This window comes from Heterocephalus glaber, unplaced genomic scaffold, assembly GCF_053883595.1.
Source record: "Heterocephalus glaber isolate CG9 unplaced genomic scaffold, H.glaber_assembly_v1.0 deba00001004, whole genome shotgun sequence".
Classification (NCBI taxonomy): domain Eukaryota; kingdom Metazoa; phylum Chordata; class Mammalia; order Rodentia; family Bathyergidae; genus Heterocephalus; species Heterocephalus glaber.
Window position 1 is genome coordinate 1566636 of NW_028258179.1, and position 23152 is coordinate 1589787.

The following is a 23152-nucleotide window of genomic DNA, read 5'->3' on the forward strand; positions in this document are numbered from 1 at the left end:
TCTGTCTCTAAAGGGTTCGCCATCACTGCCCTATGAGACGGGTAGGTTTGGAGTCAATGACAGGCAGAGCTGAGGTTTAAAGCCTTTTTATTGCTATATTTCTGCCAAGCCAGTAGGGAGAAGCACAAAAACAAAAAGATTTTTTTTATTACACTCATACCATTGTATCATCTTGCTATAAAAAGTAACTTAAAACCACTGCATATAAAGTAAAAAAAATTAGAATATTTGGTCAACTGGCTATTGCTAGGCACAGCATCTGCAGCCATACAGAGTATGATACAGAGATTAGGAGGGCTCCAAAGCTGAGGCAGAGGTCGGTGCCCAGCGCGGCCCCGCTTTGCCTGTGGGAGGAGCAGCCACGAGGCAGGCAGGTTAGGGCACTGCGGTCTGGGGTGCCCTCCCGCGGGTCCTTCTGGAAAGGCTTGAAGCCCTTCAGCACACCCCATGCTGGAGAAGAGGCGCGGGAGGTTTTCCTTGCATCCTGAGGGCGGTGTGGATGTTGGAGAGGTGCAGCGTGGCAGAGGGCGGGGCTGGAAGAAGTTCCGAAGTTCGTGGAGCCCGGCTTCTTGAAGCAAAGCAGGGGCGAGTTGCCTTAGTCCTTGGTGAGGCCCTGGTCCTGCTGGCCCTCCCTTGGCCACGACACGTTCTGGTGCTCAGACAGCGAGATGCGGGTCAGCTTCGCATGCAGCTTGGGCTCCTTTGGGTGACTCAGGGCCAGCGGGGCCTGGCTCCCATCTGCCATCTGCACCAGTGCATTCTCCTTCTTGGTGAACAAGACCTTCACCCGCTGCACATCACCATAAACGCCATAAAGTGAGAGAAATTGCACAAAGGAGGCTGAGGCAGGAACAGTACTGGTCTTCACAGTTCCAGGCAAGCCTGAACTATAGTGAAATCCTGGGTGACCTCAGAGGCTCCATGTCCAGGCCAAGGGGCATGGAGATGAGGCAGCTGGAGCAGAGTGCATCGGCGTCCACGGGCTTACGCCACCCTTTGCTGCTCCACCCTCCTTCTCTGCAACCGTGTCCTGAAGCTGGACTTGCCATGACAGAGCTCTGAGCAGACAGCTGCTGAGGAGAGAGATGAAGCAGTGCTTCATCTGTGGTGACCCCTCTAGAAGGCTCTCTGCTGGACATAAATCATGGCTGACTGCAGGGCTCTGGTCAGGAGGCAAAAACGGGCAACCAAAAGATTTTGAAGTGATGGGTGGCTGTTTGTCTTAGTCTATAACTTAATACCACAGGCTGGGCTATTTGTTTTGAAAAGAATTATTTCTGGCAGTTCTGGGGGCTAGGAAGGCTACTGTTGAGGGGCTATATTTAAAGAGTGCCTTCTTTTGGTTGGGGACCATGTGCAGAGTCCCATGGCCATGCTAGACCTGGCCAGAGAGAGCTCGCTTTTAAAACAGCCACTCCCATGATAACATGCTAGCCCATTAACCCATGCATGGTCCTGGTCCCACGTCGTGATACCTCATCGTGGGGAGCACATTCCAACACGAGTTGTGGTAGAGACTTTTGGAGCACAGCAGCAGCCAACCTGGCAAAGGGAAGCTGTTCTCATTAAACTTGTCTCGTCCCACTAAAACACTAGCAAACTCAGATAGCTTGAATTCCACTCTTAGCTTTTCTATTAAGTTTTGAATTTCAGAACCCTGAAATGTGGCTACCCATCCCTCTTATGTTTAGGATGGGGAAATTAGGACCTCAGGAAGTTAAGGTATGAGTTAAGGAAGTTAAGTAACCAGGAAGCTGAGTAGTCATCAGGAAGTGGCCAACCAGTGGGATTAGAAGTAGCTCCTGAGTAACAGTAAAGAGGATCCTCAGAAGTCTAGTGAAGAGAACCTACTATCATCTAGCTCCATACCTAGTGCTGAACGAGACTCTTCTACAACAAATCCCAAACTTCCAACATTACAGTGATCTTCGTGTTCTACCCCCACTATCCCAGACCAACTGCTACACCAAAGAACAAGATTACCGACCTAAAGCAACTGGAAGGAAAACACCCACCTTGGCATCCCCGGTTCCAGGAACACCTTTTCTCCGACCTGTCCACCAGGTTCCTCTTGTTCCCCATGTCCCTATTGTTCGGCCTGCTCACCAACTTCACCCAGCGTTGGTCCAGAGGATGCTGGCCCAGGGAGCGCATCCACAGCATCTTCCAAGTTTGCTCCAAGCTGGTGTACTTCCTCCTGGGCTGGACCTGGCTCATTTACAGGGAATATCTGGCCCACTCCTGGGTCAGCCCTTTTACCCTTTACCTGCTGCTAGCCACCCTCTCCTAAACCCTCATCCCGGGACACCTCTGCACCTGGCAATGATGCAACAGCAGCTACAGCACTCAGTTCTGCATCCTCCAGGCTCTGGGTCCCAACCAGCAGCTGTCAGCATTCAGACAACTCCTCAGAATGTGGCCAGTCGCCCAGGCCTACAGCACATGCACTCCCAGCTGGAGCATTGCCCCTGCCAAAGGAGCGGCTTCCCTGTGGGCCTTGCCAAATGGTTTGGCTCAGATGTGCTGCCGCAGCCCCTCCCCTCCATGCCTGCCAAAGTCATCAGTGTAGATGAATTGGAATACTGATGGTGAGCAGGGCAGGCAGGCTCATCCATGCCTGGACCCATGGTAGCACCCTGGTCAGGACTTTGCTGCCTCATCTTAGGTTGGTTTACTGGCTTTTACTTTGGAGCATTCTGGGTAAAGCTCTTCATTGGACACATGCACCTGGCATGGTGTGCATTACAACAGAAAGATCTTAACCAATGGAGTGGAGCCTGCATGGTCTGAGTGCAGAATGCAGAGTTTTGTCAATCCTGGAAAGTCTTTTCTTTTTTGTAAGATATATGAATGAAGTGTTGATGTCTTCACCCCAAGAGGTGGCACCTAAGGGTTCTGAGGAAATGTATAGACCCTTATGTACAGAACTATGTATAAACAACTTTTGTACATACATATAGGATAGATTTTTTGAACTTATACAGCTGTACATAAAAGTAGCTGGTATTAGTTAAGCCTGTGTCAACAATTTGGATTTTTTTCACTTGTACATTTGGGACTTTTTCTTTCAGTTAATTAAAGTTGCAAATGCTAAGTGTGTGAATGAAAAAAAAAAAGAAGAAGAAGAAGTAGCTCCTGGCTGAGCCGGGAAAATGTCCCCTGTGCTGGGTTCCTTTCCTGACCACCATCTCACTGCCATATTAAATAAATCTCGTAAGCTTCCTGCCCCTCAAAATCTCCACATTTAAAAGAAACAAATTCCGGCTATACTCAAAAAACAGCTAAAGTAACTTTTATAGTTCTAAAATTAAGACAAATGTGAATGTTCAGTTACAAATATTGAAACTCTCAAGGGCTTGGACTGTTCATATTTTTAAAATATCATTTTGTGTTTTCTTACAGGGTCACATGGGTGATAATGTAATAGGACAGAAAGGACAACAGGTAATTTAAATACTAGGGCTTTCCAGTGGGTAAGAAACTTTTAAGTTCCATAGTGTGTCAGCCTACACAGTTTATCTCCTGGCCAAGTTAAAATTGACGTTTTCATTTGCTCTGTCTTCTTGCATAAGAACTGAAAGAGAAAGTTGATATGTCGAACATAGTTAAGTTGGAATGTTGATGATGCTTAGTTTTTCATTCTTGGGTTTATTTATCTTTAGGGTGTGAAAGGATTAGCAGGACCCCCGGGACCACCAGGAACAGTTATTGTGACACTAACTGGCCCAGATAACAAAACGGTAACGCTGCAGTTGTCCGAGTAGACTGCCTTGCCCTTTCTCGGATGAAGTCTTGGGGATCTCTTACCTCCTTTATGATCTCTGTCGTCTAAGCCGCGCTCAGCCCAGCCCCTCAGCCGGCCTGAACCTCTAGGCTTTATTTCTCCCCCGTCCTTTCCCCATCGACCTGGAGATGTTAGATGGAGAAGCTCTGAGGCAAGTGACTTCAGGACGCTTGGAAGAGTTACAGCCTGATCCTGGTTTTGTTTATCCTTATGTCCCTCTCCCCTTCGTTGTCCCTAATGTAGAGCGTGTGACTCTGACCCAGTTGGGTGACGATGACCTCAAGATGGAGGTAGAAGGGTGTCATAATCACGTGGGGCATTTTTGCCATGCCATTGTAACCCCAAGGACGTGGTGGCCCTATTCCTCACCAAGAACACTACAGCCCTCTTCTGCTGACATTAACATTTGCTTTTTGCACAGTGGAGTGGCCAGGATAGGTGACATAATTGGATACTTACAAAGAATGAATCTGTAATATCAAGCACCAACCCTACCGGAGAGTAACCTGGGCACATTTGGGGAGGGCTGGCTGAGAAAATGGGAGGTGTGGATTAGCTAAGAAGTAAATACAAACCAGCTTTCTCTTTTGAGGTGATATCAGTTGCTTGAAATAGTAATTTAATGGAGTTCAGACACCGTAAAATACACTTTTTAAAGTATATCATTCGTGAGTCTTTGTTACAACTAATTTTTAGCAACTTTATTGAGGTGTAATTTACATGTCATAAAATTTGCTCATTTACTGTACAATTCAATGGCTTTTAGAATATTCACTGAGCTAGGAGGCCATAACTACAATTTTTTTGTTTTGTTTTAGATACCGGGGATCGAACTCAGGACCTTGCCCTTGTGAGGAAGGCCTCGGAACCACTGAGCTAAATCCCCAGCCCCATAACCACAAATTTAGAAAACATTGTTATGGCAAAAAGAAACTCAATAGCCATTACTACCGCACCCTCCCCATGGATACAAATGATCAAAGCAAAACTGACAGGAGTTAAAACAAAACATGATAAAATTTGATATAACCAAAATAATAACTCACATTGAAGACCGGAAAAAAATGGGCCTGAGAAAAATAACTAACTTTTCAGGAGTAGTTGGTGAAAGCAAAATTAATAAAGCCTAAAACTTCATTGTCTAAAAAGTAATGGGGAAAAAAATTTCATGCTTATGAAGTGTAAGTTTTAAAGTTCGACTCAGGAGCCAGGGATTTAGCTCAGTGGCACCATGCCTGCCTTGCAAGCACAAGGTCCTGCATTTGATCCCTGCTACCAAAAAAAAAAAAGTTTGAGTCAGGAAAAATAATTGAGTTTGCGAAAAATAGCATCCTTGAGGGAAGACTCCCCTTGGGGGAAAATATAATCCATAAAATGTAAAAATAGGCTGGTCTTGGTGGTACATCTGTAATCCTGCAACTCAGAGGGCTGAGGCAGCAGGATAGAAAGTTTGAGGCCAGCCAGAGCAATTTAGCAAGACTTTGTTTCTAAATAAATAAATAAGTATTTAAAAGGACTGGGGATGGAGCTCAGTGATAGAGCACCTGCTTACCATGCATGAGGGCCTAGGTTCAATCCCCAGTACCACAAAAATATAGAAATAAATATAATGGCTCAAACCAACTTGATTACTGAATCAAATCACTATTATAGCATTTGCACAGAAAATCACTGACCCCAATGAAAATACTTGTAGTATATTAGAAATAAAAGTAATATAATTTAGAAATAATCCAGTTGTGCTTATAGAAAGTTGATTAGGAAGTTAAATTAGTGTCTCATATAGCTTGATCGAAAAGATATTTTCTTTTTAAGAAAAAGTTTGTATATGGTTTTGGTGGGATTTCATGCATAGAATTTGAAGTGTGAGAAAAAGGAAGCACTATTGGGTTGTCTTATCATGAGACATATTGGTACTTTGTAAATCCATTGCGTTGCACAGAAAAAGGACTTTTCCAAGTGTAATCAGCTATCTTGTTTGATTGGTTTGTTTGTAATGACTTTGAATTGTTTTTGCTACAGGAACTCAAGGGGGAGAAGGGAGAAAAGGGAGCCATGGGCGAACCAGGACCTCCTGGACCCCCGGTAGGTCACTTAGAATCATGTTGGTCCTGTGACACCTGAAGCAGAACCTCAGGACCTATTTTGATGCATGCTCTACCTTTCAGTCTTAATAATTCCTAAAGCATGGTAACATTTGACCATGGAGATCCTGAGTATACTAGAATTATTTCATAGCTATTTCCAGCCAAATCCTCGCACTATTTCACATGTATGACTTATGTTCAGCACCTGCTTTTTGATACCTGTTTTAAAAATAATATTCCTAAATAAGAGTTCTCTTTTAGATGACTTCGTTTTAAATGAGAGATTAATCAGAAGCAGCACATTAATAAAAATCAGTATAAGTAAAAAAAATCAACAATTTATAAAACTTGACCCAACTCTAGTTCACACAGGGACTGCCAGGCGAGTCGTGTGGATCTGAGAAGGGTGCTCCTGGAGAACGTGGCGCACAGGTGAGTCTGGAAATCCAGTGTTACACGCACCCTGACTCGTCGGGGCTCTTCTCCCTGTGACCACCTCGACCCTCCCTTCCCTGCTAAGCCCTCAGGATAGAACCAGGGCCTCCCATGTGCCAGACAAGTGTTCTACCCGTGAGCTCATCCTGCATATTAGGACTCTTCAGGATGAAAGAATGAGATGCTGAATTCCAACTAGCCTAAATAAAGAATAATTTTTTTACACACTTAAATAACTAACACTTAAGCATGTATTTAATGCATTATAATTTGTATAATGTTTTAAATACTGTACACTGATCCAAGAAATAATTAGCTAGTAAGACAATCCACCTTCCTAGTGTGGACATTTATACAGTCCAACAAACATGTCACAATGTGGGGCCAATTTTCTTGATCCTCTTATTTTCCACACAACAAATTTTCTTTATCATCAACAATTTTTTTAATTAATGTATAACTTTATTATCATTCACTAAAAACACATATATAAAAATTAAAATTATTCAAAGAAAAACAATGCAAGGAAAAAAACTAATAATATTCAAATATAATAGAACTCAACCAAAGCAAAACTGAAAAGTACTTAAACATTTTTCCATATAATTTAAAAAAGACATCTCAAGCATTAACAAGACATCAGAAGATGTGATTTGTTTTAGAAAGATTTTCAAAACTAATACTGAACAAATAGTGGTCTGGAGAAAAAATTCTAATTATCTAGTAGACTCCACATAGGCCAATTTTTTAAAATTTAAATTTCAATACAATCAGGTGACACGTGATGGAAATATAATCTGAGAAGTATGTTATCAGGCAATTTCATCCATGTGTATCGCAAAGTACCACGCAGAGTGCCAACTTCTAAGTGCAAACTGAAAAGGTATACGTCAGTCATCTGTGATGGCCCCTTGATATTATCCAAATACACAGTTAAACCTGAGATATATGTGGCTACCACTGGCATAGCAGCACAGTTTTACAGTAAACTCTTTTATATAAGTAGGATTATGCTCTAAAGGATGAAAAGCACAGCATGTTATGATAAGTACATAAAACAGTAACAGTCATTTATCACACTATCGAGTGCTGTGTACTGTACCTAGTTGTATGTGCTTCTTCTGGAAACATACTCTTCTCTCCTTTGATCTCAGTGACTCTTCCTTCCCAACCCACTGATGAGCTCCAGCCTAGTCTCTATCTACATCTCTTCCTATAGTTTTGAACACAATCTATATATGGATTCTTTCCAGATTCCAGCCTGTGACTCTGATCTCTCCCCTTCCCCTCCTGCCACTCCTACCCCTTTGAGCCTTTTCTTCGTCTTTCAAATTATCCATTATTCATTTTAATCATTTTATCCTTAATTACACTGTCAGTTTCTCACACTAGAGAAACTATTCAGTATTTACACATATGTGTCCTATTTATTTCACTTAAGAGGATGGCCTCAATATGCATCCATGTAGCTATAAATGTCTCTAGTTTCTCGTTCTTTATGGCTGAGTAGTACTCCATTTTATAAAAAAAAAAAAAAAAAGCACATCTTCTTTATCCAGTCTCCAGTTGATGGGCACTTGGGTTGTTTCCAAGCTTTCGCTATTACAAAACTGTGCCGCTATTAACATGGGTGCACATGTATCACTGTGGTATGATTCTTTTAATTCTTTTGGGAAGATACCCAGCGAGGGGATAGCTGGGTCAAATGGGACCTCTAGCCCTAGTTCTCTGAGGTATCTCCAGACTGATTTCCACAGTGGTTGCACCAGTCTGCACTCCCACCAACAATGGAGAAGGGTTCCTTTCTCCCCACACCCCCGCCAGCATTTGTTATTGGTTGATTTCTTGATAGCAGCCATTCTTTGTGGGGTGAGGTAGAATCTCAGTGTTGTTTTCATCTGCATCTCTCGAATGACCAGTGATGTTGAACATTTTTTCATATGTTTATTTGCTGCTTTTACTTCTTTGTCTGAGAAATGTCTGTTCATTTTGGATGCCCTTTTTTGAATTGGGTCTTTGAATTTGGGAGGTCTGATTTTTTTTAGTTCTTTTTATATTCTAGATAGTAGTCCTTTGTCTAAGGTGCAGCTGCTGAAAATTTTTTTCCACATTGTAGGTTGTCTCTTAGCTCTGTTGGTGGTTTCTCTTGCAGAGCAGAAGCTTTTTAATAAGATGAGATCCCAGTTAGGGCCGGGGATTTAGCTCAGTGGTTCTGCTGCCTGCATTATAAGCGCAAGGACCCGAGTTCGATCCTCAGTACCAAAGAAAAAAAAAAAAGATGAGATCCCAGTTGTTGATTCTTTGTGCAAGTTCCCATGCTACTGAGGATTGGTTCATAAAGTCTTTTCCTATGCCAGTGTCTTCAAGAGTTCTACCTAACTTATCTTCCAGTAAGTTTAGTGTTTCTGTCTTCAAATTTAGATCTTTAATCCACTTCGATCTTAGTTTAGTGCATGGTGATAGAAAAAAATAATTTTTTAAAAGCTTGAGAAATGAAATTTATTTGTTCAAGTATCTGAGAAGCTCAAGACTAAAAGAGGCTTCAAGGACTTAAGAGCCTGAAGCCACAGGGCAGGGCTCTGTCCACTTCCCTCTGCTTCTCTCTGTGTGACATCCTCATTCCATCCTTTGGCAGATGGTCTTCTATGAGAGGGGAGAGAGAATGAGGCAAACAGCAGGCGACTTCAGGAATTTGAGCAGAGAAGGGGAGCATCTTTTTCCTTGTGTCTATATAGAACACCTCAGAGAATTAATCTGAGTAGCCCAGCTTGGCTTAAAATATATCTCATTGTGGAACAATGGCTGTGGCCAGGGGGAAAAGGTGATTTGATTGGCCAAGTCAGTGGGTGGGCTCCTGTGATTGACAGCCCATCAGGATCACCCAGCGAAAGAGAAGAGAGAGGCCCCTCAAGGAAACAGGGGATGATGTGACCGGAAATGGGCTGCCAGGAAAACAGAAGAACCAGAGGCCCACTACCCTACCTAGCTCCATTATGGACAGATTCAAATACATATATTGTGTAAAAAACCTAAAAATTATGTATTGGAAAAATGGGGTTTTTCTCCTAAGAGAAATATTTGGCCAACATGAATTTTATTTCTATCCAAAATGGTTTATACTATAATAGTTAATCCAAAAGCCACGTCTATTTACATACCACAATATGCTGTATAAAATATGAACACACAATGAGGGGGCAGTTAGAAATATACCAGCATTTCAAATTAAGTAATCAATTGACTGTGAACACCTGTCTTTCTAGGTTTTCTTATTCACTCTTCTACCCAGGGCCTCCCTGACTTTCCTTCCAAGCTTAAGACAGATAGCATCAACTCTAGTAATTTAAGCTTAACTATTCATATCTTTTCTTCCCTCCTCTGACTCTGATTTCCCACTCTGATTAGCTTCTACCTTAATAGAAGATGGTCAGTGCTTCCTCAATGGCTTTTCCTCATAGAACCTGAATGGGGACCTCATAGAATCTTTCTTACCTGAGATCAAGAGGAGACAGTTGTTAAAGTTTTCCATGTTTATTAAAGTTACCCATGTTTATTAACTTACACATGATTGTTTTGCTTTTGTTTTAGGGAAAACCTGGAAAAGATGGTGCCCCTGGCTTCCCTGGCACTGAGGTAAGGCCCAACTGAGCCCATTGATGTAAGGAAAATGGCAGTCCTATTAGATGAAAAAGCATTTTTCAGTCAATAAATAGTTACGAACTAACAAAGAGCTTATAGCTTTTAAAAACTACATTTGAGAATCATAATTTTGAGAGGTCCTCTGAGCACATTCTTTAACATGGATGAACCTGTGGTAAGCCAGACACAGAAAAATGAATTTCACTTGATCTCACTCATATGAGGGCTCTAAAGAAGGTTATCAGGGCCTAAGGATGTGGCTCAATGGTAGAGCACCTGCCTAGCATATGTGAGTATCCAGGTTCAAACCCACACTGAGAAAGATGAAAGAAGGAAAGAAAGAGAGAGAGAGAGAGAAAGAGAGAAAGAAAGAACCTCACGAACGTGGAGACTAGAATAGTAGTTACCAGAAGCTGAGGAGAGGAGGTGCAGATGTAGGGGAGGGACAGATAAGGAGAAGTTGGTCAAATGTAGAAAGCTACAGTTTGATAGAAGGAATACATTCTGGTGATCTATTTATTGTCTATTGCAGATTAGGGTGTCTATAGTTAACAATAATATATATTTCAAAATAGCTAAAAAAGAGGATTTTGAATGTTTTACCACAGAGAAATGATAAATGATTGATAGAATTACCCTGATTCAATCAATCCACAAAGTATGAAATTTAATCTATATAATTAATGTGATATATTTAAATATCACATGGTAGCCCATAAATTCGTATAATTATTATATGTCAATTTAAAAAATAAGTTGAAAAATTTTAAAAGGTGTTCAGTCTGCTCCTGCTTCAGGCAGAAGCAGCTCATTTGTGTCTTCTGACCCATTTGTTTTTGGTCTTTTCTTTAGGGACCCAAGGGCAACAGGGGCTTCCCTGGATTAAAGGGTGAAGATGGTATTAAGGTAACTCCCTTCCTAACATCCTATCTTTAGCGGTTTTCAGTTGATTCGTTATTGCCTTTCTTCCTGGGAATGAGGAATTGAATCGAAGACCCCATTAAAATACATTCGCATGTTTAAGCAGAAGGGAAAGTTGTGGCAACTTTATTTAAAGATGGAAACATACCAAACTTGTTCCCTGTAGTTACAGCTGGCTGACTTAGGACCCACTAATGAGGTTTCAGCTCTCCATGAGGAAGGAGTTAGAAAAGGCCTGCCGTGGCAGGAAGTTCGGGTCATTTGAGGTCAGGCAGGACCCCTGAATCTCAACCTGGGTCATGAATCACTGAACAGTCGCCATCAATTCATTGGGAACTCTATTCCATGTCACTTGTTTCTAATGACATGGCACCTTTTCACATAATTTCTATACATAGGTATATGCATAGATTCAAAGTTTATTGTTTAAATAGTATCACTTTGGGTAGAATTCTGGAGTGTGCTCTTGAAAAAAAGGGGGTTGATTACAGCTGGAACCCAGGAAATTGCATACAACTCACGGCCCGGTTTTCCTGCCCTCTGATCTGAGAACATAGATTCGCTGCATGAATATCCAGTGAAGGTGGTGGGGTGGGGGAAGCCCGAAGAACCCACAGATCCAGCGACAACACCACTTCTTTACAACCTTAAAGACAGGATTCCTGACCCAGATGTGGGCTCCTCAAAAAATAAAATAAAAGACAATACCCCTCTAATTTTATTTGTTCATTATACCTAAATAACACTAATTTTAGGATTTCTTGTTCCACTGTGCATTTTGCTTTCTAACTACACAAATACATAAATACTCTGAGTTATGCATTTATAATTTGCAATTGTCTTTCAATGTAGGGATGGAAAGGGGACATTGGCCCTCCAGGATTTCGTGGTCCAGTAAGTGTAACTAGAGATAACCCTAATGTCATATTCGATTAAGTCCTTCAAAGTGTTGAAGAAGTTTTTAATCAGTGTTTCTTATTGTTGTGATAGATTTGATAGCATTTATCTTTTTATGAAACTAGGGCCAAAAGATAGCTGCTGTCACTATTTGCCCATTTGGCAATGGATAAATATTTCTATTTGATTCCATTTGGCCCATGGAAAGCTCTGTAATGCCATCTTGGGCTCTGGAGGAGAGAAGCTTGGTCTCTTCAGGGTTGGCCCAAGGTGATCCTGTACCCTGGGATGGATTCGGAAGGCTGCTGTGGAAGACAGCTGGGCACACAGGGGTGAGGCCCGTTCTTCCTCTCTTACAGCTGGGCCCAGTTATGACAACTCCTGCCCTTTCAGGCAGCTGAAGCTCAGCCGTGGTTTTAATGCAGGGTCAGCAAGAACTGCTCAGGCTCCACTGTAGCAGGCAGCATGCCTCTCCCCAAGGCAGGCTACAGACAGGCCACATTCTATATTCTGTGGCTCCACGGCTTCTGGAAGAAAGGAAAGGCACCCAGGCGTGGAGTTCCAGAATCCATTCGTCTCCTGTCTCGAAAGAGAGTGGGTGTCACATTCAACATACTGAGCAGGGTTGCTGCACCTGAGTGCACAGGTTGGAGACAAGGGGTCATGACAGTAAAAATCATGGGAAAAGGGTGGGGGGAGTGTCTCATTAAAAGTGCAGTTCTCAGACTCCCAAGCTAAGTAATTTAACTCAGTTAGGATGGAGTGTCCCAAAAATCTGCATCTTTATACCAAAAGCAAATGATTCAGATGCAAGTAGTCCCAAAATGTTTGTGTGGAGTTTCCAGGAAGATTAAATGGGCTTTTTAATGAAAGCACATTGCACAATGCCCAGCACCTGGTGGGTGCATGCATACCATTGCAGGTTTTATATTAGACCTTATGTCATCATTATTGATGTTTCTTTGTGATTCCATACATACTGTTTAACCATAAGGTTCTTGTTACCTCACCTTTAAATAAGTCAACAAAATAATTGGTTCATGTAACAGAAGAAAAATAATAGTCAAAAAATTTGTTTCTTCTTTCCTTCTAAATAAATACACTGAATTCTATTTCCCATTGTACTTCAAAAGAATTCATTTCATTCCTAGCTTACTGTGTGTTTTCTTATGCTCAATCCTAATATAACTCAGTTTGTAGCTTCCACAAACTTCAAAAGCACATCTGCTTAGGCCATGAATGGTTAAGGAGACCAACAGTAGATCCACTGAGCATGTCAGAACCAATATTCCTTGACTCTTATAGGCAATGGTGTCCTGAAAGTTAAACAATGTACACATTACTTGTGGATGTGTGGTTCTCATCGTACTTTGAAATAAAATTAGTCTATCACAACCAGCGTTTTAAAACAGTTAAGTAGAATAGAATAAAAAAAGATCAGACCTGATCATATGTGATAAAGATGTTAATATTTTTGAGAAAGTTATATTTTAGTGTGTGTGTGTGTGCATATAAATATGTGAGCTGGACCACGTCATAACAAAAAGGTCAAATTTATCTTTAAATGTATCCAACTATATGTACATAACCATCATATTCCTGCCAAGCTATGGACTCAGGAAAAAGAAGTATCTTTTTGGCCAAAATAAGAAAATTGGGCTAATTGCATTTGGTGAGCAATCCATAAACAGCTATCCTTTCTGTTTATTCATTTTCTTTTTCTTTAAGACAGAATATTATGATGCATACCAGGAAAAGGGAGATGAAGGAATTCCAGGCCCACCAGGGCCCAAAGGACCCCGTGGCCCACCAGGTAAGGAGCACTTTCTTCTTAAAGCCTTTGCTGGTTATTGGTCTTTCTTTCAAGATAGTTGCTAACATGCACTTACAGACTTAGGGTTTTGAAGGTAAGGGAGGAAAAGGAGTTCTCCTACTTCTTATGGATTGTAGCATTTTTTGTTATCTCCTAATTTTCATATTTTCACATGAAAATTTTGTAAGCATTATATAATAGGAGATAATTAAGTGGTTAGGTAGCAAAGCCTCAAGTTCAAGTTGGCAAGAAGAAATTAACATGGCCAGAAACCAGCCATAGAATCTGGAAGAGATTAGCAATCTCAGTGTAATTACAAATAAAAAAATAGAGACCCTAAAAAGCTATAGCCTGAGAAAATTTACATAAATAGTGACAAGCATGGAGTAGGGTTGAAGGCATGGTTTTCTAAATCCTGGAACAATGCTCTGTTCTACGCAGCATGAATTATATAGTATATATGCTATCACTTGATAGGTCTGAAAATTCTCAGGCAGTAACTCATCCCTGGCTACAAGTTAGACTGCCTGGGAACTTCGGACTAATCATCTTATCAGAATCATGTCCCTGGTGTTCTGTCTTAGTAATTTTCTCATCATTGAGACATAATATTGGACACCTACAATTTAAATGAGGAGAGGTTTATTTTGATCACAGTTCCAATCCATGGTCCTCTGGCTCCAAGACAGAAAGAGCATGGTGGAAGAACCTGGAGAGAGGATAGCTGCTTATCCTGTGACAGCTAGGAAGGAGAGAGGGGTGTAGGGAGGAGCAGGGGAGGGAGACATATCCTTCCATGTTATGCCCCAGTGACCCACCTCTTCCAACCAGACCCTACCTCCTAACAACACATTTAACTCTGATGAACATAGCATTCCCACAATCCAATCACCTTCCAAAATTCCCACCCCCGAGCATGTGAGGCTTTTGGAGGATAGTCTAGACCTAAACCATAACATTCTACCTCTGGCCCCCAAAAGGCTTGTGTCTATCTCTTTATACAAACTGCATTTAGTCCATCTGTAAGAGTTGCCAAAGTTTTAACAATTCCAGCATTGACTCTTAGCTGTGAGCTCCTAGGAAAATCAAAAAGAAAGTTAACCAGAACATGCAAAGGCATGGGGTAAACATTCCCATTGCAAAAGGAAGAAATAGGGGAAATAGAATATGGATCAAAGCAAGACCAATACCCAGAAAAGTAAACATGAAATCCAGTTGCTCCATATTGAGCACCCAGGAGCAAGCTGTGGCAAGATGTGAACTCTAAAGAGGTTGTATGGCCCTGCCCTCATGGCATCCTGGGTTGTAGTCCTCATGACCTCTCTCTTGGGGTGACTCTACTCACTGCCTTCAGTTTTCCTTGGCAGACATTACATACTTATGGTATCTTTGACTTCCTATGATCTCTACTGTACTTTCAGCTTTACTCTCACAGCTTCACATACTGCCCTCTCAGAAGCATACTGTCTGACCTCCGAGGCTGCCTCTTGAAATCTGAGTGGACACCTCCTTGCTCTCCTGATTTTTGCATTCTGTGTGTCTATGATACCAGTATCGTGGATGATGTGAAGGTCTGTTGCCAGCAAGAGCAGTTGCCAGCCCCCTTGGATCATGGCTCTGAGTGCCAGGATAGCTGAACTCCAGGAAACTCATTCCTAGTTGGCACTGAATAAGCTGGGCTCCCTGAGGTTCTCTTCTCAAAGCAAAATCTTTTACTTTTATACCTTTGAGCTTGCAAAGGGTAAGGTCTTGCTGATTCCTGTAATGCCTTCAAGGCATCTTTCCTAGTGTCCTAATGCAAAGTACTTGGCTTCCTTTTAAAGCTAATCTTTTCATCAACCAAGCTCTCCTCAGCCCCAACTTTATAGGTCCCATCTTTAAAAACACTTCCTTTCTGGCTATGAGAGAAATTTTTGAATTATTCAGTTCTGAGTTTTGTTCCTGACTCTCATGGTAGATATGGCTGAAAGCTACCAGTAATATGCATGGCACAGCCTGTATGTTGGGCTGCCTTGAAATTTACTCTACCAGATGAACTAGTCCACTGCCCTCAATCTCAGTCTCCTGCAGTCACTGAACATGGGTAAAATGTAAACTTTCTGCCAAAATGTAGTACATTTGGGCTTTAGTTCAATCGTCCAAGGAATTCTTGCTCCCAGCTGAAACTTCCTGAACCTGGCTTTTACTATCTGCGTTTTTATCAGCACTCCTGTTTTCTAAACTCTGACCAGAATCTTCTATCAAACTCAGCTTGTGGCATTTTGGGCTTTTCTAGCACACATCTCCAAACCTTTCCAAACTCCTCCTGTGAACCATTTCTATAGACTTCTGAACCACACAACCAGGTAAAGTCACAGTAATGGCCAAAATCTGGTACCAAAATCTTGTTCAGTTGCCTTCTTATCCCTGAGACATAATACTCAACACTAGCAACTTAAAGGAGGAGGGGTTTATTTTGTCTCACAGTTCTAGTCCCTGGTCCACTGGCTCTAAGGCAGAAGCATCACAGTGCAAGAGCCTGGCAGAGGACAGCTGCTCATCCCATGACAGTTAGGAAGCAGAGAAAGTAGGAAGAGCCTCTTCTGACCAGACCTCACCTCTTAACCGTACATTCAGTGCTGATGATCGTAGCAAGTACCTTCCAAAAGCTCCGCATCTGAACACATGAGGCTTTGAGGGGACATTCTGGATCTAAACCATAACACAGTCTGCTTTTATTGTATGGAGGAGGGCTTTGGAGAGATTGGGGCCTTGGGGAGATTGTGAAATCTCCCCAAATTATTCTAATGTTCGACCAGGAAGAGAATCACTGATCTAGGCAAATTATTAATATAAGTGAAATTCAAGAGAATTTTACTTAAAAGAGTAAAATTTTTCAGTGTATTATGTATTTATTATAGACACCAGCATATCTGTATCTACATATCTGGTATTCTTCCATAAATAACTCATATAAACATATATTATTCGATATAGACTACTATAGCTAGAAGCAATCTGAGATGAAACATAAAGTCAAACTGTATGTCTTTGGTATCCCAGTGGTGTTTGCTGTTCTCTCATCTGAACTCCCACCAAGGTCACCAAGGTGACCAGGCCAGTAGCAAATCTCTGCTGAATTATGTGAAGATGACCAGGTGGCTTTATTTATTTTTGAGGCTTGGACATCTATGAATGTTTCCTCTTTGGTTTGTCTAAAAAGGTGACATTTCCTAATATTTATCCGTGGGACAGTAGGGGGAAAATATAAAAATTCTTTATTACATTGGCTATTATAATGTCACTCAAGATTACAAAAATGGACAGAGGAACATTTATTCTTTATAACTAACGAATTAATGTTATATATTCATAGGTCCTAGGGGTCCCCCTGGAGTTCCCGGAAGCCCTGGTATGTCCCTGATTTGTGGAGTACAAGTAGAAATGCCATTTAAAAGAGTATACTGCTCTCTCTTAAGTTTGTATTATTTATGTAAGACCCATGTTCTGCTAATTGATCTAAATATATTTCTATCTTCTTGTTATCTTTGTGGCCAATGGTGGGAAAGAAAGCAGAAGTTGATACAGATTGATATAGAAATTCTCCTTTTTACTTCTCAGTGGTCTTAACTAAGTATAAGGGCCTTATTGTCAGGGAATTTTCACAGTAACTTTGGGATATGAGTTGAGACCTTGAACCTCAGAGGAGAGACAGAAATAGGAAACAGTAATATTATAGTAATTAGGTTGGCTGAAAACAATAGTTTTCATTATGTATCACAAGTTGCATAAAGATACTTGTTATATTTTTTTCTGTAAAGCTTTAAATTTTATGTATAATTGATATTGTGTAATAGGAAGAAAAGGTCTGAAAGAGCAGGGGAAATGGGAGGGGTAGGAGAAAGGAAAGAAGGGAAAAGAAAAAATATGAGAAAAGGAAAAAAATGGAAACAAAGTCTTTGCAATTAGGGAAGGGTGGAGGGGGTGAAGGGAGGGCAGGGGAAGGGGAAAAAATAAGAACCAAGATATATCATGTAAAGGTACACGATCCCAATGATGAATGTAACTGTATTTTATAACTAAAATGTACCAATAGACTTAATGGGAAAAAAAAGTTTTAAATTTTAATGTGTGAGTCATTCAAATGTTTTCCTTTTGAGAGAGACAGAACAGGATTAGGAATAGGTCTATAAAGGAACTGTATTAGAACTGTACTGCATTTTTTAAAAATGAAAACAAAATTAAAAAGGAAAAAAATACTTGATAAATCAGTATAGTGGGTTCCCTCCTATTAATTATAAATTTTTCTTTATATAAGGCCATATATTGAACTATTTCATTTAATTCTTAATTAAAAATCAATTAGATCAAAGAAGTAGATGTATACTAAATCACACTGTAAAAAATGCATAAATGGAAAAAAATCGTGTGCACCTGTGCATACATAGAAAAATGCACATCAAACTGCTAACAGTGGGTATCTATTTAAGTTGGAATATGCAAAAATGTATTTTAGAGGTCTGGCCAAAGATTGAGGTCCCTTAGCAATGAACTGATCCCAGTGAGTGGAAAATTGTAAGTTTGGAAACACATGTCAATCAGATGATTAGCCTTTATGCTCAAATCATAAGAAATGATCAGACATTACCCCCGCTGGTTTCTCAGCCATTTGGTGGTGATATCTCCCTTCCTAATAGTTTAAATGTTTGCAAGGCAGAGACTCAAAACTGCTCCCTCCTCATTTCCTTGCTACTTCAGGATTATGGTGATGCTTATACCGCCTTTGTCCTGATTTCTTTCCTAGGAGAGGGCTGGCTCCTCTGCCCCCTTTTATGCCTAAGACAAATGGCAGGAATTAAGTCCAACTTCAGCTTTTTTTTTTGGTACCGGGGATCGAACTCGGGTCTTTGCGCTTGCGCAGCAGGTGGCAAAACCACTGAGCTAAATCCCCAGCCCCAACTACAGCTTTTTATCTCTTTCCACTGGGGCACTGACTTTAATCTTTAATTTAAAAAATGAGCAAAATAGAATATATGGAAGAATTTTGCATAAGTCTTTATAAGTAAAAAGTCTCTAGTGTCCCTCAAACTCTTTTCAATTCCTTATAAAACAATACTTAAATTACATGTTGAAATGGAATGTTCTGCTTTGACCTAGTGTGGTCTAATTTAACAAGGCCACAGGTGAAGAAAGCAAGAATAATCACCTTTTATTTTATATGCTTTACATATTTCTCCATGGTAAATAAGAATATCACTTTTTCAACTGAAAAATATATATTCATCAGGAAAGAAGTTAAAGTACCACAACTTATTATTTTCTCCTAGGATCATCGAGGCCTGGCCTCCAAGGAGCCCCTGGATGGCCTGGCTTGAAAGGAAGCAAAGGGGAGCAAGGGACCCCAGGAGAGGACTCAGTAGGGCCTCCCGGGTCCCCAGGCTGTCCTGGTTCACCAGGCACTGCAGGGCCACCAGGACCTCCAGGATCTCCAGGTAAAGATGTATTAGGGGAGCCTTCATTGTACATTGTCCCATGACAGGTGTGTACAGATCAGGGACCATAAACTCCACCCCCCGATTCCCATTGGTCTGTATGGATTTTCCGAGCAATCTTCCAATGGCATTTCAGGTCAGTAGCTATCTGTGGAAGAAACTATGGTGCAGTGACGACTATGCAAATACCTCCAAGTCTTCCCCTGAGCTCCTCATAAAGCAGAGCAGGGGGAGGCAGGGACAAGGGAGGGAAATAGGCCAAGAGAGCTGGTTTAAGTCGGCCTTGGGCGAGTGCTGCTGCTTGTTCAGCCCCTACAGTGTATCTCCCAAGAAGCTGTCTCAGGACAGTCTCTCCCCAGGGAGGAAGAGGCAAGAATTTATCACCAGCTCCTGCTTCCCGCCAGTCACAGCTTTACCCTACAGGATGGGACTAACCCCCTGGACCCCTCAAACATGCATGCACATTTTCAGGCAGTGTCTGCATGGTTCCCTGGGCATCCCATGCCTAGGCATCAGAAGGAATCTTCAGGGCAGGAGGCCAAGGGTCCTGTCGGGTGGGGGTGCAGTGGCTCAGAGACTGCAGAGCTGTGTGGGCTGAAGTGCGCATAGGTGCAATAGATCTTTGTGAACGTAAAGATCAGGGTTTTGTTGGGATTGAACCCAGGGCTTTTGCATTAAGCTACACCAGCCCTTTTTGGTAATTTACTTTTGAGACAGGGTTTCACTAGGTCACTAAGTTGATCAGGCTGGGCTCAAACTTGCGATCTTTCCACCTCAGCCTCCCCAAGTGCTGGAGCTACAAACATGTGCCCACACACCCGGCTCACTGCTGCATTTAACCCCAGTACCCTAACCCTGGGAAGGTTCTGCGTTTCATACTCCACTCTTCTAAGACTTCTTAGGAATCTTTTATGTATGAGGGTTTTTAAAATTTGTTTCTTTAGAAGAAAGAGCCATTTATTATTCATAGAAAATATGATTCTAAACTTAGAAAATCCAAAAGAATAACATGAAATTTTCTTAATAAGATAATGAAGTGTCTGATTATAGGAAAAAAATTTCATTTAGAACAAACACAATTTAAGTCCTTATTCCATTAATAAAAAGGTACACACCTGTCTAGCTAGGTGGGGCTGCATGTGGAAAACAAAGCGAAACTAAACCAAATTAAAACTCTTTACTCTATGCCAGGGATTTTTTTTTTTTAAACAATTACAAAGTCCTTCAAGTCTCTTTCAGGATGTAGGTTTAGCATCTTTGTGGATCAGATGACAAGACCAGTGTGCAAAGCTGGCACAGCTAGTGAATACCAAAGCTGAGATCTGACCTGGGGCCTGCCCCTGGGAGGGGCACCTGGGTCCCTCTCTGCCCAGATCCTCGAAGGCTCAACCTTCCCTTCTCGAAGTAACACCTGTCTGTCCTTCTGGGTGCAGCTTCAAGTTCAACTCCCAGGAGACTTGCTGAGCCCACACCCCAGAGCACCCACATTTATCCTGACTGTAAAATTATCAGTTTCCCCGACAGTAATCAGAGCCTTTTCCAAAAGTTCAGAGACTAAGTCTTGTTTGTGTATTAAAAGAGCTGGGACAGTTTAGGTGCTCAAATTATTTGTTGAATTAGATATGAAAGGACTCTGGAAATGTAGTAAATAGATACAAATATAGGTGTACATTTGTAAAATATAGTACAAACGTACATGTAAGTCTGTGTTAAGTGTAAAACTGCCATCAGATTTGACTGCTTCAAGATGACTATCCAAGCATCTTGATGGAGAAAACAGCCAGATAAAGTGGTGCACACCTGTAATCCCAGCCAGGTAAAGTTTTGCACACCTGTACTCTCAGTACTTGAGAGGTTGAGGATCAAGAATTTGAGGCCAGCCTGGGTGACATACTGCGCTGCAGACCAGAATGGAGTACAGATCAAGATCCTGTCTGAAAAAGAAAAAAAAGGTGCAAAAAATTAGATCATAAAATTGGCATTCTTTTCCTAGTTGAGCAAACATAATACAATACATACCATGTTCTGATTAAATGTTTCCACTGCTACCCTGTTGCTCTGAAATTTGGGGCAGCTATAGGTACTGTTTGTAAATGTTGCCTTCTACCTATATTTGAAGTGGCAAGGACAAATATTAGGTCACAGAACATATCATACCAGTTTAAGAGAATGATCTGTTTAATGCAATGTTATAGTTAGCAGACGAATGTGAATGACTTTAAGAGTGACAAGTTTAATTGATGTGGATAAGCAATGAGGAGATGACATGATCTCGAACCAGAATCCATTTCCTCCTCTGTATGTATTAAGCATCTATACTATATCAGGAAAATACACAGTATCCAAGATGGAAGAATGAGATTTCATCTTTGGCCTCAAGATGCTAACAGGATGGCCTTGGAATAATTGGAGGCATTGAATAAGATAACACAGGTTGGTTATGTGACAAAAATGTCATATAATGAGCTTTCAAAGAACAACCACGTCTGTATCAAAGCATGCTAACACACACACACATTCACACACACACACATATCTGTGTAACATGGAGGGAAGAGCTGGTCAGCATGCAGCAGCCGTTTTAGTGGCAGATAAACTTCTAAGGTCTTCCAATACAAAGATGATAAAATGCCTATAAAATAATCCATACATTAAAGCATTTTCTAATTGGAAAAAACACACCAAAAAATGCCTTTGCTGTTGTCTTTTTATAGGTAATATCATCTTTCGCAAAGGTTTACCTGGTGACCGTGGACTGCCAGGTCCAGCAGGGTCTCCAGGAATTCCAGGAGTCGGTGGGTCCAAAGGTTGGTTCAATGAATAGTGCTCTTCTATTAGACTAAGCCATCATTCTCACCAACTTTTCCCTCCAGACTGATCCTAAACAGCAGCCAGTTAGGGATGACCTAAAAAAATTAGCATGTGTCTAGAAATCAGTGATTCATTTAGCATACCATAAGTTGTTGGATGGCCTTACAAAGTGTTTTACTTTTCAAGTAGGGAGAGAAGCCCTGAAGTAGTCACTGTTTTGTGCTAGGTTCTTGGAATTTCCCCTGTCAGAACTGTACAGCTCAGAACAAAAAAGTAATCAGATATATGATTTTTGTTATTAGTAAGTATAATATCCTACGTGATTTTCTTGATGTAAAAAAATTTTAAGTGTAACAAATGATTGCATGAATGGAAAGTATCTGCTGTCCTGAGGACTTAGTGTGGTTTATAAGTAACGCACACAGACTCTCATTGCAGGAGAACCAGGGCTTCTGTGTGTACAATGCCCCTGTATCCCAGGGCCTCCGGGTCTCCCAGGATTTCCAGGGTTAGATGGTGTCAAAGGAATCCCAGGTATGAAAAATGTGCTCACAAATCTGTGTTTTTGCAAGGCTAGAAGAGTAAACTCATTTGGAAATTTTAAAAATGGTATTATATTGCTAGATGCCCTGATAAACTTAGGGAGAAATTGAAAAACATACTCTGTTAAAATAAAGTCAGCCCAAATCATATAAAAGCTGGTATTTTTTCGTTGATCCAGTTTAGTTGCTGAGTGCTAGCAAAATATTACATTATCTAGGAACTGTGAACACAGATTCCTCCTGGAAACCAGCGTGTAACTGCAATGAAGCAACCATATTGAACATACGTGGCCTCTTAATTCATTTTCTCATGTTCTCATTTTTGATAGTCATGGGCATATACAGTATTTCACCTTCTTCTTATGGATACAACTGCAATAAAAATTACAACCCCTTATATTGTATACCTAAAATGTACCAATAAAATTAATAAAAAAGAAAAACTTACAATCCTATCCTTGTGCTGGGGACAATATAGGGTGGTGGTTGCAGTAAATGGAAGGCACATTTAAGTTGGACATGAGTCACTCAGCTCCAGCCTACTGTACTTTCCAACATTTTAAACACTGTCTTGATAAATCTTCCCCTTTTTCACAAGAAGAAATAAATCAGGATGTTCATTGGAAATCTCAAGATTTTAGAATCTGCTATTATCTGTTAAACCAATTTTGGAAGGAAAGAAAACAAACACTTCATAGACCAAATTACTGAGGACACGTAAAGCCTGTCTCAGGCCTTCCCTGGGCAACCTC

The 23152-nt window shown here is 41.1% G+C and overlaps 1 protein-coding gene across 1 annotated transcript in view; it reads left to right on the top strand.

Moving 5' to 3' along the window:
- Col4a3 (collagen type IV alpha 3 chain) overlaps positions 1-23152 on the top strand; it is a 136431-nt gene that overhangs the window by 76958 nt on the left and 36321 nt on the right. Inside the window, 12 exon segments of the mRNA XM_087209266.1 lie at positions 3403-3444; positions 3663-3740; positions 5807-5869; positions 6235-6303; positions 9895-9939; positions 10798-10851; positions 11719-11760; positions 13492-13576; positions 16932-16967; positions 18883-19047; positions 21762-21854; positions 22297-22392. Of these exon segments, the coding sequence (XP_087065392.1) occupies positions 3403-3444; positions 3663-3740; positions 5807-5869; positions 6235-6303; positions 9895-9939; positions 10798-10851; positions 11719-11760; positions 13492-13576; positions 16932-16967; positions 18883-19047; positions 21762-21854; positions 22297-22392 (868 nt within the window).